Source organism: Dysidea avara, chromosome 12 (genome assembly GCF_963678975.1).
Source record: "Dysidea avara chromosome 12, odDysAvar1.4, whole genome shotgun sequence".
Taxonomy (NCBI): domain Eukaryota; kingdom Metazoa; phylum Porifera; class Demospongiae; order Dictyoceratida; family Dysideidae; genus Dysidea; species Dysidea avara.
This window is the reverse complement of record NC_089283.1, coordinates 514357-528880: the sequence shown is the minus strand read 5'-3', so window position 1 is coordinate 528880 and position 14524 is coordinate 514357. Positions and strand designations below refer to the sequence as shown.

Below are 14524 nucleotides of genomic sequence, written 5' to 3'. Positions count from 1 at the left end.
TCATCATGTTCAAAATGAATAGATGGTTAAGAGGTGTGGTCTCCACACTTGGTCAACCAAGATTGTTAATGGGCGTAGTCTCCAACCTATCACTAAGTTACAGGTATCTACTGGGTAGTATAAACACTTTAAATAATTTTGTGACATCTAAATATGTTACTCAAGGAAAGTGTTGATATGGAAAATTAATGCCTCAATATGGCAACAAGAAGACGACTGATTGAAGATAAAAGGAAAGACAAAGTGCAGGCACATACTCGTCGGGACCCCAAAGGCACATGCCACTGGTGATTTTGTTATTTGTAAACTGTTGACTGTGCATTGCTTCGTTTGGCCTCCAGCCTTGTGACTGTGGTCAGGCAGGCAGACCAAATTTTGGGTTTCAGTGATCCTTTTTTCCCCTAAATTCTATATTCGGCTGACTGTAATTTGATAAAGGTGATTTTTGTTGTGTAAGACATCTCTAGGATGATTTTTAAAAGCGGAATTTTAGGTAGAACACGTCACTTTAGCCTACTTAAACAGTACTACCATTCTGTTTGATCATAAACCCAAAAGCCAGCCATAAACCAATTTGAAACTTACAAGTAGAGTACAAAAAGAATTGTTGTGTACATCAAAACAGTCAATGGTGTAGCCTACAAGCTAAAGTGGAAAAGTTGTGAAATCAAAGATGCAGCCACAATGATGTAAATGTCAATATTTCTACTAATGACATGATAATTCTGTGTTAACTGACATTGACATCATTGCAGCTATTTCTTGATGATCATGTTTCATTTCTTGACCATAGTGCTTTTAACCCTCTCAGAGATTTTTACAGAAAACACATTCCTTGGATAACTCCATTTAACAAAAGTTGAGGCCAGCCATTCAATAGATACTTACACCATTTCACCATTGCTTGTAAACCACTTTACCAACAATAATAATAATGATTGAAAATGATTGTCAGAAATGTTTTAGAGGACACAACAGTTAGCACACTGTGTTACTGGGTAGCCTCTATATACTCTGTTGTGTTTACTTAACTCATAATCCCAGAAAACTGGATTTAAACTTAATAAATATGCACAAAGCACTGTAACTTTCGAAGCGTCCATCGTATGGCTATGCAATTTACATCATTCTACTTGTGATGTAACAAGGATTAAAATGATATCTAGAGTTTTACCCTAATGCTAAATGGTGAGGCCAACTACGTAGCTGTGAAAATAACTTTTCAGTAGGAAACACGCAAACCCTTTACATACCTTTATAAAATGGCCGATAACTTGATGGTAGTAGCTCCTATCACCTTGTGTTCTATTCATTGTGAAATTTTCTATCAGGCCATATATGACTCACGTGAGTAAACCCTCAATCAAAATTAAACACGTGGCAAGAATTTTGAAACACAGAGATGCCACTTGTCACTGTTCACTGCTTCATAACAAGTAAGCCACTGTAGTTACAGTGTTCATTTAACCTTCTCCAAGTAGCCCAGTGAACACACTTTTAATCTATGTGTGTTTGTAGACTGTAAGAATTAAGTTACCCCACCTAGTATTGCCATGTGTGCCCATATTGTGTAAACACGCATTACCAAAAAGTTCTCTGCGGGTTTAACGGTTAACAAGTGCTGATAATTTATTGGTATCTACGTCAAATTACATTATAACATACACTCACTCATCTTCGAAGAACGGGTGATGATTCAGGTTTGGTGGGTTATCAGTAAGGTCAGCTTCGTTGGCATGACGAATGTAAAGTCGTAGTAGCTGCTCCTTCAGAGAGACATCGTGTCGTAACTGATCAGCCTGTTGTTGTAGGGCTTCTCTGCTGTTCTGTGCCGTCCTGAGACAACTCTCCAGATCTTCATTACGCTTCAGTAGTGCCTGTAACATGAACACTGACAGCTAGGCAAGCCATTATACCATCAAGTAAACAAACAGGTTTAACAGCTATGCAAGTGACAAAAACAGGTTTATCAAGTGACAAAAACAGGTTTAACAGGTATGCTACTATACCATCAAGTGAACAAACAGGTTTAACAGCTATGCCACTACACCATCACAATCGACAAAAACAGGTTTAGGTATGCAACTATACAATCAATCGACAAAAACAGGTTAAACAGGTATGCTACTATACCACCAAGTGAACGAACAGGTATTGCTACTACATCATCAAGTGACAAAAACAGGTTAGGCACATATGCCACTATACTATTCACCAAGTGAACAAACGGGTATGCTACTACACCAAGTGAACAAACAGGTTTAACAGGTGTACACAAATGAGTTGGCAACAAAAAGTTTAGTATTAGAGTATTTCAATAGTGTACGTATGTATATTAGAGTAGTGGTATGGGAGATGTAATTGTGGGTTTAATATGTATTCCAATATTTTCACATCTCTGAACACTCATATCATTACCTGACACCATTGGGGGTCAGAGGGTCTAGACCACAAGGAGGTGACCAAGCTAAGGATGTGTGTGTGAGTTCTGCATCAGTGAAGTTGTATATTTCAAAGCTCGGGTGGATTTCAAATAAATGGAAATTAGTGCCACAAATTATGAAGTTACATACATGCTTGTAAATACCAACTTATCCCCACCCCAGTGTACTGAAGAGAATATTGGGGAAGTCATGAGTGGAGTAAATGCTAATCAACCACCAGCTTGATTGTATTTATACAGAACAGCAGACAGCATCAATTTCTGTGAACCCTGAATTAGCTGTTTACTGGCTATTGACACAATATTTAACCAATAGAAACATTACTACTGAGTTTAAACTGGAATACATGAGTGAATCACCAAAACAGTGGATCACATGATGGCAGGTCACTTTTACTTGTGGTAGTTTATTTTTGGTGATAAATGGACATGAAAATATAAGGCTTCTTTGAAATATCCAAAAACAAAAACACTTTGAAAATTATCCACAGTCTCCCATATCTTGTAGAGCCTACACCAAAGAGATCTACTTTATTTTTTGTAGCTACCTATTGGAAGGTCAGGTCATACCAAAGGCACTTTTGGGCTTGGTTATACCTAACCAATACTGCCAGGATGTCATGAAGGTATTGTGAGGTAGCTGGTTTTAGGGTGATATTTTTACAAAAGCTCAAGCCTTCTACAGTACTATCATACTGTGTGGATAGGAGGTGTCAATGTTGAAATAGTTTAATACATTTTGAGATCACATGATCAATGATGTCACGTGATCAATGATGTCACATGATCAACCTCCACTGATTCAACATCAACTACTGCGGTTCTAAGAGACCTTGCGTGACAAAACAAGCGAAAATCACGTGCACAAGATTTTGTTCAATCAAATCAATTCATTTTTGAAGTTCAAATTATAATTATCGCATACTAATCAACCATGATGACATTACACTAGCTCACCTGACCAATTTGAGCTGCCAGTTGTAAGTCTCTTTCCCTCTACAACAACACAAATGAATAATGTACCCCAACAATCATGTTGCCAACCTCATCTAGTAAGTTGTGTAGTGTAACATTATCAAGTTGTCTCAGCATGTCTCCTTGATCATCAGCCAGTCTTTGATCTGTTAACACATTACAAAGTGTCAATCAAACTTGAGGTAAACAGTTAGTGTGTGTTAATTACGGTGTTAACAATTTCTGTTGACTGATAAACATCACGTGATGAATTTGATGTGGTGTGTGGTTGACCAAAACTCATAATTTATGTGATGGCTTTGATGTAGTGTAGTGTGTGTGTGTGTGCGTGTGTGTGTGCGTGTGTGTGTGTGCGTGTGTTGTGTAGTGTGTGTTGTGTAGTGTTTGTGCATGCATGAGTGAGTGAGTGCATGCATATGTGCGTAGTACACAGCTGGTTGCACACACATTAGTGTACCATTCACCATACTAGAACAATAAAACAGTAAGAGCCATATCACTATACCACAATAATAGACATTTATGACTACTTAAGACCACATACTCAAATCACTCAGCAGTTGCTTAGCAACAGTGATATTCTTTTGAAGGATCTTGTGATCTCTAGCAGTTGGCAGCTGCTGATGGTGAGGGGAATACCCCAACTCTGCCTCTCCAGTAGAAGTGAACGATGTGTTCTCTGGTTTACACTCGGCACCAACTGCAGGTCCCAGAACCTCACGAGATAGAGAACTGGGAGTGTCACCTTCGGCAACTGATGACTGAGCCAGGTTGTCAGCTGTCCAATAGTGACATTAACTGGAGCTATAACCTGTATGAGGAATAAGATGTGTACTATATGTGTATAGAGCGTGCGTAGTGTAGTGTGTGTGTGTGTGTGTGTGTGTGTGTGTGTGTGTGTGTGTGTGTGTGTGTGTGTAGAGTGTGTGTGTAGTGTGTGTGTATAATTTTCTAACAGTTCCCTTAGATGAGGGATGGGAAGTCAAAATACTCTCTAGTATCACCATGGTAACAACACTATAAAGTGTTCTTCTAGTACTTTCTGATAATCAAAAAAGTACTTGAAGTTATTAGTACAGCAATATTTGCCATTGTTGGGTTACATATTTTGTGATGAGAGTACACAAGTATACACTGCTTTCATCTCACCACAATTAGCTCATGAACAAGCACCTGAGCCCTCCTTACCTGATATTATTACTATATATGAAGACAAAGGCTATAGTCCAATACAATACTAAACTGAGCAGCAAAACACCATAATGGATAAATGGCACCCCACACCGAGTTCTGCAGAATCTTGATGATGATAACAAATACCACTTCAGCTCGAACACTCACTCTAATCTGGTCATGAAACAGCAAGCAAGTGATCATGTCAGTGAAAAGGTAGTATACGGAGGAACTAATTAACACTGTTGTAACATTAATAGTATTTTAGTGATGAAATATAATATTACAGTTTATGGACTTTGTGACACTTTCAATGTGTCATGTGTTCTTACACCTTTGAAGAGAACAGTGTGTAACACGTCTGATTGTGTTGCAACTCCAGGCATGTGTAACACCCTGACAAAGCTAATAGAAACAGGATGAGTAATGGAATTTAGGGGTAGCAGAAAAGAATTAATCGATTAATCCCACAATCAATATAATCTCCCAGCCCTACAACCTACAGGAATATCTACTGAGTCCCTGCCTTCACTAGTTCTGTTGAGGGCTCACGTGAAATTTCAAACAGATCTATTCAATTAAGGCAATACTCTAAGTAGCAATTATCACTCCTCCGGTCTAAAATGACATCTCTACACAATAGAGCAGGTGTGACGTCACTACTGGCATTTGTACAGTCAAGTGTTGGTTGTTCTGCTGTTACAGAGTAGACAACAGCTAAAGTACTTCATTGTTGATATTCATCTATTATCACGTACTAACATACTAGAATAATAGATGGTCTGCTTTCTGGCTACATGGTGACAGTACTCTTTATTTGTCCATGACACTTTCCAAACAGGTACACTCGTGAGTTAGTAATGGTAAGGCTAAACTGGCTTCTTTTATTATGAACTGTTGTTAGTACCGACCAGCCACCATACTGACACACTAACAGACAATACGGTAAGCATACAGGAAACATGATTTCACTTCAGCCATCACATTAACTAGCACACAAAGAATAAATATTCTACTAATAACAAGAGTTCATAATATATACTGAGGAGGATATCCTACTCTCTTGTACCCTGTAGAAGGGAATATGACATAACGACAAGGTGTCATGGTTTGTGATGTGCCAGCAGCTATAAAAAGTGCAAGAATCATTAGCTAGTTGTTACACTCTCGATGCTCGGGAAAATTATATTCATGAATGGCCTGGTAAGAAATGCTACACAATTGTTAAGGATTCAGTAAGAAATGCTGACGTTAGACACTGCATTGATCGATATTATGTTCAATTAATGACATCATTACTTAGTCTTGTGTGACTAAACTGCTATTTCTTCGGGGTGGCGCTTATCTTTCAAATGGGCACTTGAAATCTTTAATCGATATGTGCCACCCCCGAAGAAATAGCAGTCTGGCCACACGAGACTAATCATTACTTATACAAAAGAGAAACGGAAATGTTATGTCATAACTTTATGAAACACCCTTCTACAGGGGTGAGAGTAGGATACTGTTCTCAGTATTATGAACTCTTGCTACAAGTAATACACCAAACTTCGGACCATCTAGTCAAACCCACTATGGTCTGGTAAGACTAGTAATACAACCAGTCATGATTAGTACATGTCCAGACAATGACATCAATTGACATCATAAGGTAACTAACATTCATCAATGGTTATGTCAATGGTGTTGTCAGATGTCACCTGTGTATAATACGGGTGACACTTGGGGTGACATTTACATTATAAAATTAGTACCATTTACAAGATATTCATGGACCACGCCCAGTGCTTCAGTTTTACACCTGTCACTACTAATTCACCTGTATAGTCATGAAGAAAGAGATGGTTCTCTTACTTTCAAATTCTTAGTACGCTACCTCTTCGCTCAACTTATGAAGACATTTAAACATGTACCATAATTACTATACCTTATTTATCTATAGTCACTTACTAGTTTAATATTCTTAGCCAGTTCGCCAGGAACTTAAGAAGCTCAGAACCGCTATCTCAACATTGCAAAACAAAATCTCTAATCAACCTATTTAAAAGTATTTAGCTAAAGACTGTCTTCCGTATTTTGAAATCTAGCTTTTTAGGTATTTTTAAATCCATCTTAGTTAATGAAGAAGTATCAATGCTTTGTAGCAAGAGGCGGGTATTACTAGTATTAGTAGGGTTGGTTGTTATCGTATTGTCCGCTGTTACTTTGTTGGATCATATCGGACCAAGTTTCGTGGGAATTTATCGATATGAAGATGGCGGTTATGTGGCTAGTAAGTTTCTTACACAAACTACACTGTGTTACTGTAATCAATTATACTAGGTAAAATTGTCACCAGTGACAGAGAATCACGTGATGTAACAATAAAGGACGTAGATTTGCCGATAAGCTTATCTCCGGATATTGACAAACGCGGAGAAGTAAGTTACTGTTTGTTCATCCCTACTACGCATGCTCCGTATAGTTTCAGAAAAGAGAGGTAGAGAAATATTGTGAGCAATATCACTCACCAGATGCTATGCCTAATGATGGACACTTTGCTAAGGAAGCCCTCAAACACTTGCTCATTGATCGAGAGAGGAAGATCATGTTTTGTATAGCACCAAAACTAGCCAGTACTAACATACGTGTTATGTTTGCTGCTCTAAATAAGGCCATTTCCCCTGAGGCTGTATTTGAAAAGTTAACCCATGATCGAGATCTGTATGCTCAGAATTACAACATGCTAAAGATGTCACCAGCAGAAAGGAAGAAGAAACTGGACAGCTATTTCAAGTTTGTGATGACACGAAATCCTCTAGAGAGAATTCTATCAGCTTATCACAACAAATTTGAGCACCATCCAATTTCTAAGAACATCTCAGGAGTTTTTGATGAAGCCAAGATAGAAATGATCAAAATAAACAGACCAGACATGTACACTAAATGGGAGAGAAGTGGTCGTACACTTAAAGTGTTCCCCACATTCAACGAGTTCATCCACTACTTGGGTTCCCATAGTTACTATGACTTGGATCCTCACTTCAGACCACTACAATACATATGTCATCCTTGTGTCTTCCATTATGACTTCTATGCTAACCTCAAACTGATGCCTGCAGAATTTGACCGACTGTTTGAAAAGTTTAACATTCCTCAGGATTCCTTCAGGAACCAGCTGGCCCACCATGACACCGGCTCTCTCATGCCAAAGTACTATGCTAAGTTGAGTGAGTCTGAGAAGAAGATGGTGTACCAGTTTGCTCATTCTGAGATGGAGTTTTACTACCACATTTATCCTGAGGAGAGGGACATGCACATACCACTGATTGGAGTAAAAACCTATTGTACCTTATTAAAGTATCTCAATCTCACTGCTGACTCATGTGAGCCTCCGGTGGAGGACATGATAGATCAGTAAGGGGTGTGGTCACCATCCCCTATTATTAATATCATTGTTAATGTGGCTATCTATTCATGTATATGTGGTATCTATAGACACAAGTCTTAATGAACGATGTCATATTACATCATGGTATGATTTCCTCACATGAAGAAGACAAGTATTGAAGATGATAGGTGATGACAAGGTGATGTATAGTAACTGCAAAAGGTGCGTTATGTGTGAGCTTGTTACTGTCTGGAGGTTGAACTAGTAATTATTAATATAAAATTAAAGTAGGGATCTAGTGATAAAAGTAGTAAAACAAGAGATGAATGATGGTATTACAGCACAGGCCTTAATTTAATTTTTAAGGTGCTGAGGATAAATGTCCTTACATATTCACAAATGTACAGACATAGCATCAAATTGTACAGACATGAGCTAGAGGAGCACTTTGTATAGACTGCTGGAATTGGAATAGGGAGTTTCCATTGAAAGTTTTGAGGTTAAACACAACCACATAGCTGCAACATATCACCAGACTGTGGTCATAACAGCTGCTGGTGATAGCAGTACACAAAGGGGAGGTGGCATTGGTAAATCCTTGGGTTGGGAAAAAGTAGTATCTCCTAGCAACCAAGTGACAGTTATTGTTAGCACTCAGGGCCCTGGTTAGCACTACAAACAAACATGCACACATCAGCTTTTATGGTACCACTATTGGTTTTGCAAGGACATGGGTGTCCGCCCAAAACTAATTATGTGCAGACATTGTGCTATTTGTGCAGATTTTGTCCGTTGACCGCACGTTAATTTAAGGCCTGCAGCATAACTTGACCTGTGAGAAAATACCCAGAGTGACATGTTATAACATTATTTTGTTCAATACCAAAGTACCGTATAGGGAATTTTCCACTGAGCTATGCTTCATTCATCTCTTGTTGTACTACCTTTTGTTGCTCTGATTCTACTTCAATTAGATACATATTTAGTTACTGTTATAGCATATGTGACCGGATCTGCGAAAACCAGACACAATCGTGCATTTTTCAAATTCCTGTTTATTAAATATTTATAATCTACATAGCCAAGTGTACTCTCTGGCAAAGTTTCAGCCTCATATGCCAATAACTTTAGGAGTTACAGCCCTACAAAGTGGCAATAACAAAAAAATCGATTTGTACAGCAAGTATAGGAAAAATATATTACAGGCGCCTACAAAAGCGGTTGTAAATTACCAAAAAATTGAGGTACGGAGCTACAACTTTTACCATCATGTTCGCCATGAACAGGGGAATCAATTACTGGGTAAATTTTTCCTTTACTCACCCTTCTTCACTGCATACAAAGGTGAAATCTGTGAAGAAAAATTGATCGCGTACAATCGCTTCGACGTGACGTAAACAAACGCTCATAACTTCTGTATCCTTGGGTCTACTGTATCCTTGGGTCTTCTGTATCCTTGGGTCTACTGCAACGAAACAAAGATTTTCCAACTCCTCTTGAGCAGGCAAATAGGATACTATCTAGGGTTTTATTGTTAGTCCCTTCCTTCACTATGAAAGAGGTGTTCAAAAAATTTACAGAGTTTTTTCAATAATACGCAAGTATTTCACCCATTGTATTCAATGCTTTATACTGTAAATTTAGGCTTGAGCAATTGTGTCGGGTTTTCGCAGATCCAGTCACATATAGCTATGACTGTTCTATTAGGATGACTGCTGTATTAGAGTATCTTGACTACCAAGGGGTATGATCAAAGTGCAAGAATCGCTAGCACTTGTGCTATTCAGGAACACCGTATTCATGAATGGCCTGGCAAGAAATGCCTATGCAGTTGTCTAATCCCAAGAAGACACGCTTATAGTTCGGTCAGAAATGCTGAAAGCTAGAGTTAGTTCGGCTACTAGCAACGTTGTTAGGCAGGCGTTCAATCGATATCTAGAGTGCTCTGTACAGTTCATGTATGGCTCCCATGAAATTACCATAACTCACAAATGGTTTGGCAAATATACTGTACTTTCTGTCTGGATATAAACTAACACTAGAACATATTTTAGTCCTGCTAATTTGCTGTAGAATGCTAGTTGTAATTTTTCCCTTTAAACTAGAACTAGTCTTACAGTGTACACACTAGAGCCTTGATACTTTCATGATACACTATACAAAACAGTACAAACTATTGTGCACTATCATTTTTGTCTTTTAGCTTCTCAATCATCAGATACTCAACTTCCGGTTTGACATTTCCACCAATCTTTCTTTTCACTTCCATGCTATTTGTCACCCGAAGTTGCTATCAAAAAACTGCAAGCATTCTTTTTAGCAAAATTACTACAGTGATTCATCCAAAATTTTCATGCCTTTTGGGTGAAAAATGACAGACTAGTTCTATTTTAAACATAAGAGTGTAGAATAGCAAAGGGCATGCTTGAGGTGCTAGTAATAAGCCACAGGCTAAGTAACGACCATAATAATTCCATCAACGTAAAAGATAACCTGTTACACCATGTGACTTGGGAAGCCTTCCACAAACTGTACAGAGTACACTTACTTAACAAGTGCTAATAATTGGAAAATTGTCAACTTACATTATCAATACACAACTTGTTTACTAACATACACTCACTCGTCTTTGAAGAACGGGTGATGATTCAGGTTTGGCGGGTTATCAGTAAGGTCAGCTTCGTTGGCATGACGAATGTAAAGTCGTAGCAACTGCTTCTTCAGAGACACATCATGTCATAACCGATCGGCCTGTTGTTGTAGGGCTTCTCTGCTGTTCTGTGCTGTCCTGAGATAATTCTCCAGATCTTAATTATGCTCCAGCAGAAGGTCTGCCATTACACTATCAAGTGAACAAACAAGTTTAACAGGTACGTATGCTACTATACCATCAAGTGAAGAAAAAGGTATGTTACTATATCATCAAGTGAACAAACAGGTTTAACAGGTATGCTACAATACCACCAAGTGAACAAACAGGTTTAACAGGTATGCTATAATACCATCAAGTGAACAAACAGGATTAACAGGTATGTTACTATACCACCAAGTGAACAAACAGGTTTAACAGGTGTACACAAGTGAGTTGGTTTAGTGTTATATTTAATTGTGGGAATGTAATTGTGGGAAATGTAATTGTGGGAAATGTAATTGTGGGTTTAGTATATGTGACTAGCTGAGCGAAAGACCAACTTGTTAGCATTTTCCTCTAACTTCATTTTATGACTGTTTTATAGAGGGAAACACCAATGGGCTGTTTCAGTCTTATCTGGTAAGTGCTTTCGGATTTATAGTGATAAATATCAAGAAGAGCAAAACAATCAATTTGTATAGTGCCTATATATATGGAAAAAAATTACAGGTGCTTGTTTAATTGATCATAAGTCTCAGGTGTAACAGGCTACAGAGTTGGGACTTGTGTCATCATATTCACCATGAACTGGGGTATTCATCAAGGTATAGGTTTGGCCTAAATACACTAATGCTTTTAAGCAAGAAGGTTGTTAGAAATGGCTATAATACAGTTACGTTTTACCGTAATGTAAACAAATACCCGTAACTCATGTTTGCTTCATGGTACAGTTCTTACTCTCCCTGAAGAGGTGAGTCCATTGGTGTATGTCAAGTCTTCCTTCACTGTTTACTGAAGCAATTTAAACATGCAAAAAATTATTTGAGTGGCATGTATTTTATGGCCAGAAACTTGTACAGTACTATCATACTGTATGGTTAGGAGGTGTCAATGTTGAAATAGTTTAACTGGATCACATGATCAATGATGTCACATGATCAACCAACATCAACTACACCAACATACTAATCAACCATGATGACATCACACTAGCTCACCCGACCAATTTGAACTGCCAGTTGTAAGTCTCTTTCCCTCTACAACAACAAAAAAGGAATAATGTACCCCAACAATCATGTTGTCGACCTCATCTAGTAAGTTGTGTAGTGTAACATTATCAAGTTGTCTCGGCATGCCTCTTTGATCATCAGCCAGTCTTTGATCTGTCAACACATTACACAATGTCAATCAGACTTGAGGTAAACAGTTAAGGTGTTAACAGTGTCTGTTGACTGATAAACATCACGTGATGTATTTGATGTGGTGTGTGGTTGATCAAAGCCTATTGATTTATATACAGAACAACTACTCTAATAGAACATACACCTGTTGACAAAATACTCTAATAGAACAGTCACTTGTTCACATTAGCAAGTATTACTGTAGTTTGTATTAGTGAGGATCCAGTTTAGATAGTGATGGAACAACACATCATGTTATGTTGATGTTCATGAACATGTGTATATGTGTTGTATGGATGAATGGTTTACCTGCAAAGTGTGGGACATGACAAATGTCTGACTAAGTCACTGCTTGCCGGGTCAAAGAGATGTCTCATTACGGGGGACAGTCCCAGGGGGAAGGCCACACCAAGGTCAAGATACAGAAGATTAGGAAAACAGTTGTTTAGTTGTATACTACAATATGAATGTACGAGATATTGTAATAGAGTTACTAACTGGTCTAAATGATGTGTATACATCACTAGTGGTGATAATGATATTGTTGAATAGTAACTGATTCACACACACACCAGAGCTTATGATAACGTCCGAACACCAGACAAAATCCGGTCAAATTGCATAGATGTCTGACCATAATGCAATTTGTCCGGACACAGTGTCCCATCAAAGCATAAAGAAGGAGCCTAAGGGCTGAGCTGGCATGCTATCAACAATAACATTCACTTGGTTGCCAGGAGATAGTATACATTCTTACAACCCAAGGGAGTGACCATAAATGTACCATTGCCAACCCACTGGTGTACTTTAACCACATAACAGCTGCAGTAAGGCATGTGATGTCTTACCACTATAATGTTTATTTGCTATGCTACAGTAGACATGTTAGGCATTCATCTCATGTACAGTCAATTTTGGCAATTGTCCGGCCGATTTTGGTTTGTCAGGACATTGTGGCAGGACAACAGAGAATTCTTATCACACACACAGACACAGACACACACACACACACACACACACACACACACACACACACACACTACACACACACACACACACACACTACACACACAGAGACTAGTCTCACGTAGCCAGACTACTACTTTTCTTTTGTGTGGGGGCTACTTTTTCCGCCCCACACAAAAGAAAAGTAGTGGTCTGGCTACACAAGACACACACATACAGTATAGCAATGAGTGTACTATTGACTGGTCTATTAGGCCACTACAATTGACTGTTATATTTCTGGTCTACTACATGTGGTGGATCCTGGAGCTGGCTAGGGACACACAGGTCAGGTGATCACTGAGAACAGTACACTAGTCCAGTGATAGTGTTAACTTTACAGTAAGACATTAGTACATCTTAGTGGTGTAAATGAGGTCAGTGTTGATATTAAAGATCTTCTTGTAACTGACTACTCCATCACTTGATAATCACTGTACTATTAGACTAGTTGACTGTTCTATTAGAGTATTACAATACTGATTTTGTGGTAGGTTGTGGGGGATGTCCCTAGACTCCCTACATTACCTAACTTATAATAAGCTAACATTATTACAGCTTCTCTGTATACATTTTGTGTAGTCTTGAGATGATGAGAATATAGTGAAAGTGGAAAGGGGAGGGACATTTGTCTCATGTGATCTACCATCTGTATCCTTTACTGAGAAAGTGAAAAATTCAGAAATACATTCCTAAATCCTGAATTGAATAAAACAGGTTTCAAATAATTAGGCTGAATCTATAAACTAAATGTGTCAATTAAGTTACACCCTAATGGACTTTATCCACAATGATGTCACGAGAACAAGATGGCCGCATTATTTGAGGTACTAATGTACAGGCGCCTTTGGAGAAATTGTTTTGATCGATCATATTTCAACCAGGGAAGGAGATATCAAGCTCTAAGCAACAGATATGGGTACAAGACAACACAATAAATGAGTTGCATTGGAAGCTTTTCAAGATAACGTTTATTTGCAATTAGTGCTCATGATATTATCGTATATCTGGATATTTATTTCTGATATCGTCTTCCAGTTGCACTATCGTAATATTGCATTTCAGTAATTTTCTGTATTTAGTGTAATTCTACATATTTATGGAATTCTTAGATGGAAGTGCCAGTCAAATTATATCCCAAAAAGTGTTGTTTATAAATATATTCTTACTATATCACCTAAGTAAGATATTTATTATCTGTTTGCGTTAACTCTAGTTACATGGGCCAGCTGCCCAAACATTTAGTAGTGTCAGAACTGTTAATCAAAAAAGCGCTTTGATACAGGCAAGAACAAGTGAGTTATGAGGCTTTAAAAATATACCATACATACAATTCAGGCACGCAAACATGTTTACAACATGAAACCATGACTTGTTCCAGTACAAAACCATTGGGAGTGAACATGTGTTCACCTCTTTGTGGGTACTGACTATATCATAATGTTTTAGGTGGTGATATATCATGTAGGAAATTGTGATATCACCCAGCTCTATTTGCAATGGGTTGTGTTACCCATACCTGGTCG

General features: G+C 38.2%; 2 protein-coding genes across 12 annotated transcripts in view; one reads left to right on the top strand and one right to left on the bottom strand.

Annotated features, from left to right (window-relative positions):
- LOC136241735 (trafficking kinesin-binding protein 1-like) overlaps positions 1-14524 on the bottom strand; it is a 40784-nt gene that overhangs the window by 24874 nt on the left and 1386 nt on the right. For 6 of the 10 annotated variants that reach the window (XM_066033031.1, XM_066033025.1, XM_066033032.1 and 3 more), the window contains exons 2-8: positions 11899-11975; positions 11811-11849; positions 10585-10803; positions 3963-4229; positions 3488-3564; positions 3401-3439; positions 1672-1877 (exon numbers count right to left, since the gene is read on the bottom strand). In XM_066033031.1, the coding sequence (XP_065889103.1) occupies positions 1672-1877; positions 3401-3439; positions 3488-3535 (293 nt within the window). In that variant the 5' untranslated portion in view covers positions 3536-3564; positions 3963-4229; positions 10585-10803; positions 11811-11849; positions 11899-11975. Of the gene's footprint in view, positions 1-1671; positions 1878-3400; positions 3440-3487; positions 3565-3962; positions 4230-6518; positions 6660-10584; positions 10804-11810; positions 11976-12302; positions 12376-14524 lie in introns of those variants that run through there. The other 4 variants (XM_066033027.1, XM_066033026.1, XM_066033029.1 and 1 more) reach the window with 4 other exon arrangements.
- On the top strand, positions 6686-14117 carry LOC136241733 (carbohydrate sulfotransferase 14-like). 2 transcript variants are annotated; one of them, XM_066033023.1, is made up of 5 exons: positions 6686-6863; positions 6914-7011; positions 7056-8183; positions 13214-13286; positions 13581-14115. In XM_066033023.1, the coding sequence occupies exons 1-3, from the start codon at positions 6725-6727 to the stop codon at positions 7989-7991; spliced, it is 1173 nt and encodes a 390-aa protein (XP_065889095.1). In that variant the 5' UTR covers positions 6686-6724; the 3' UTR covers positions 7992-8183; positions 13214-13286; positions 13581-14115. The 2 variants fall into 2 exon arrangements, with proteins under 2 accessions (XP_065889095.1, XP_065889094.1); XM_066033022.1 differs by having other exon boundaries at positions 13214-14117.

Bases quoted from the DNA above. Each gene is read 5' to 3' on its own strand.
- LOC136241733 (XM_066033022.1), top strand. From the start codon at position 6,725: ATGCTTTGTAGCAAGAGGCGGGTATTACTAGTATTAGTAGGGTTGGTT. The intron at 6,864-6,913 runs GTAAGTTTCTTA...CAATTATACTAG, and splicing joins AGATGGCGGTTATGTGGCTA to GTAAAATTGTCACCAGTGAC. The intron at 7,012-7,055 runs GTAAGTTACTGT...TGCTCCGTATAG, and splicing joins ATATTGACAAACGCGGAGAA to TTTCAGAAAAGAGAGGTAGA.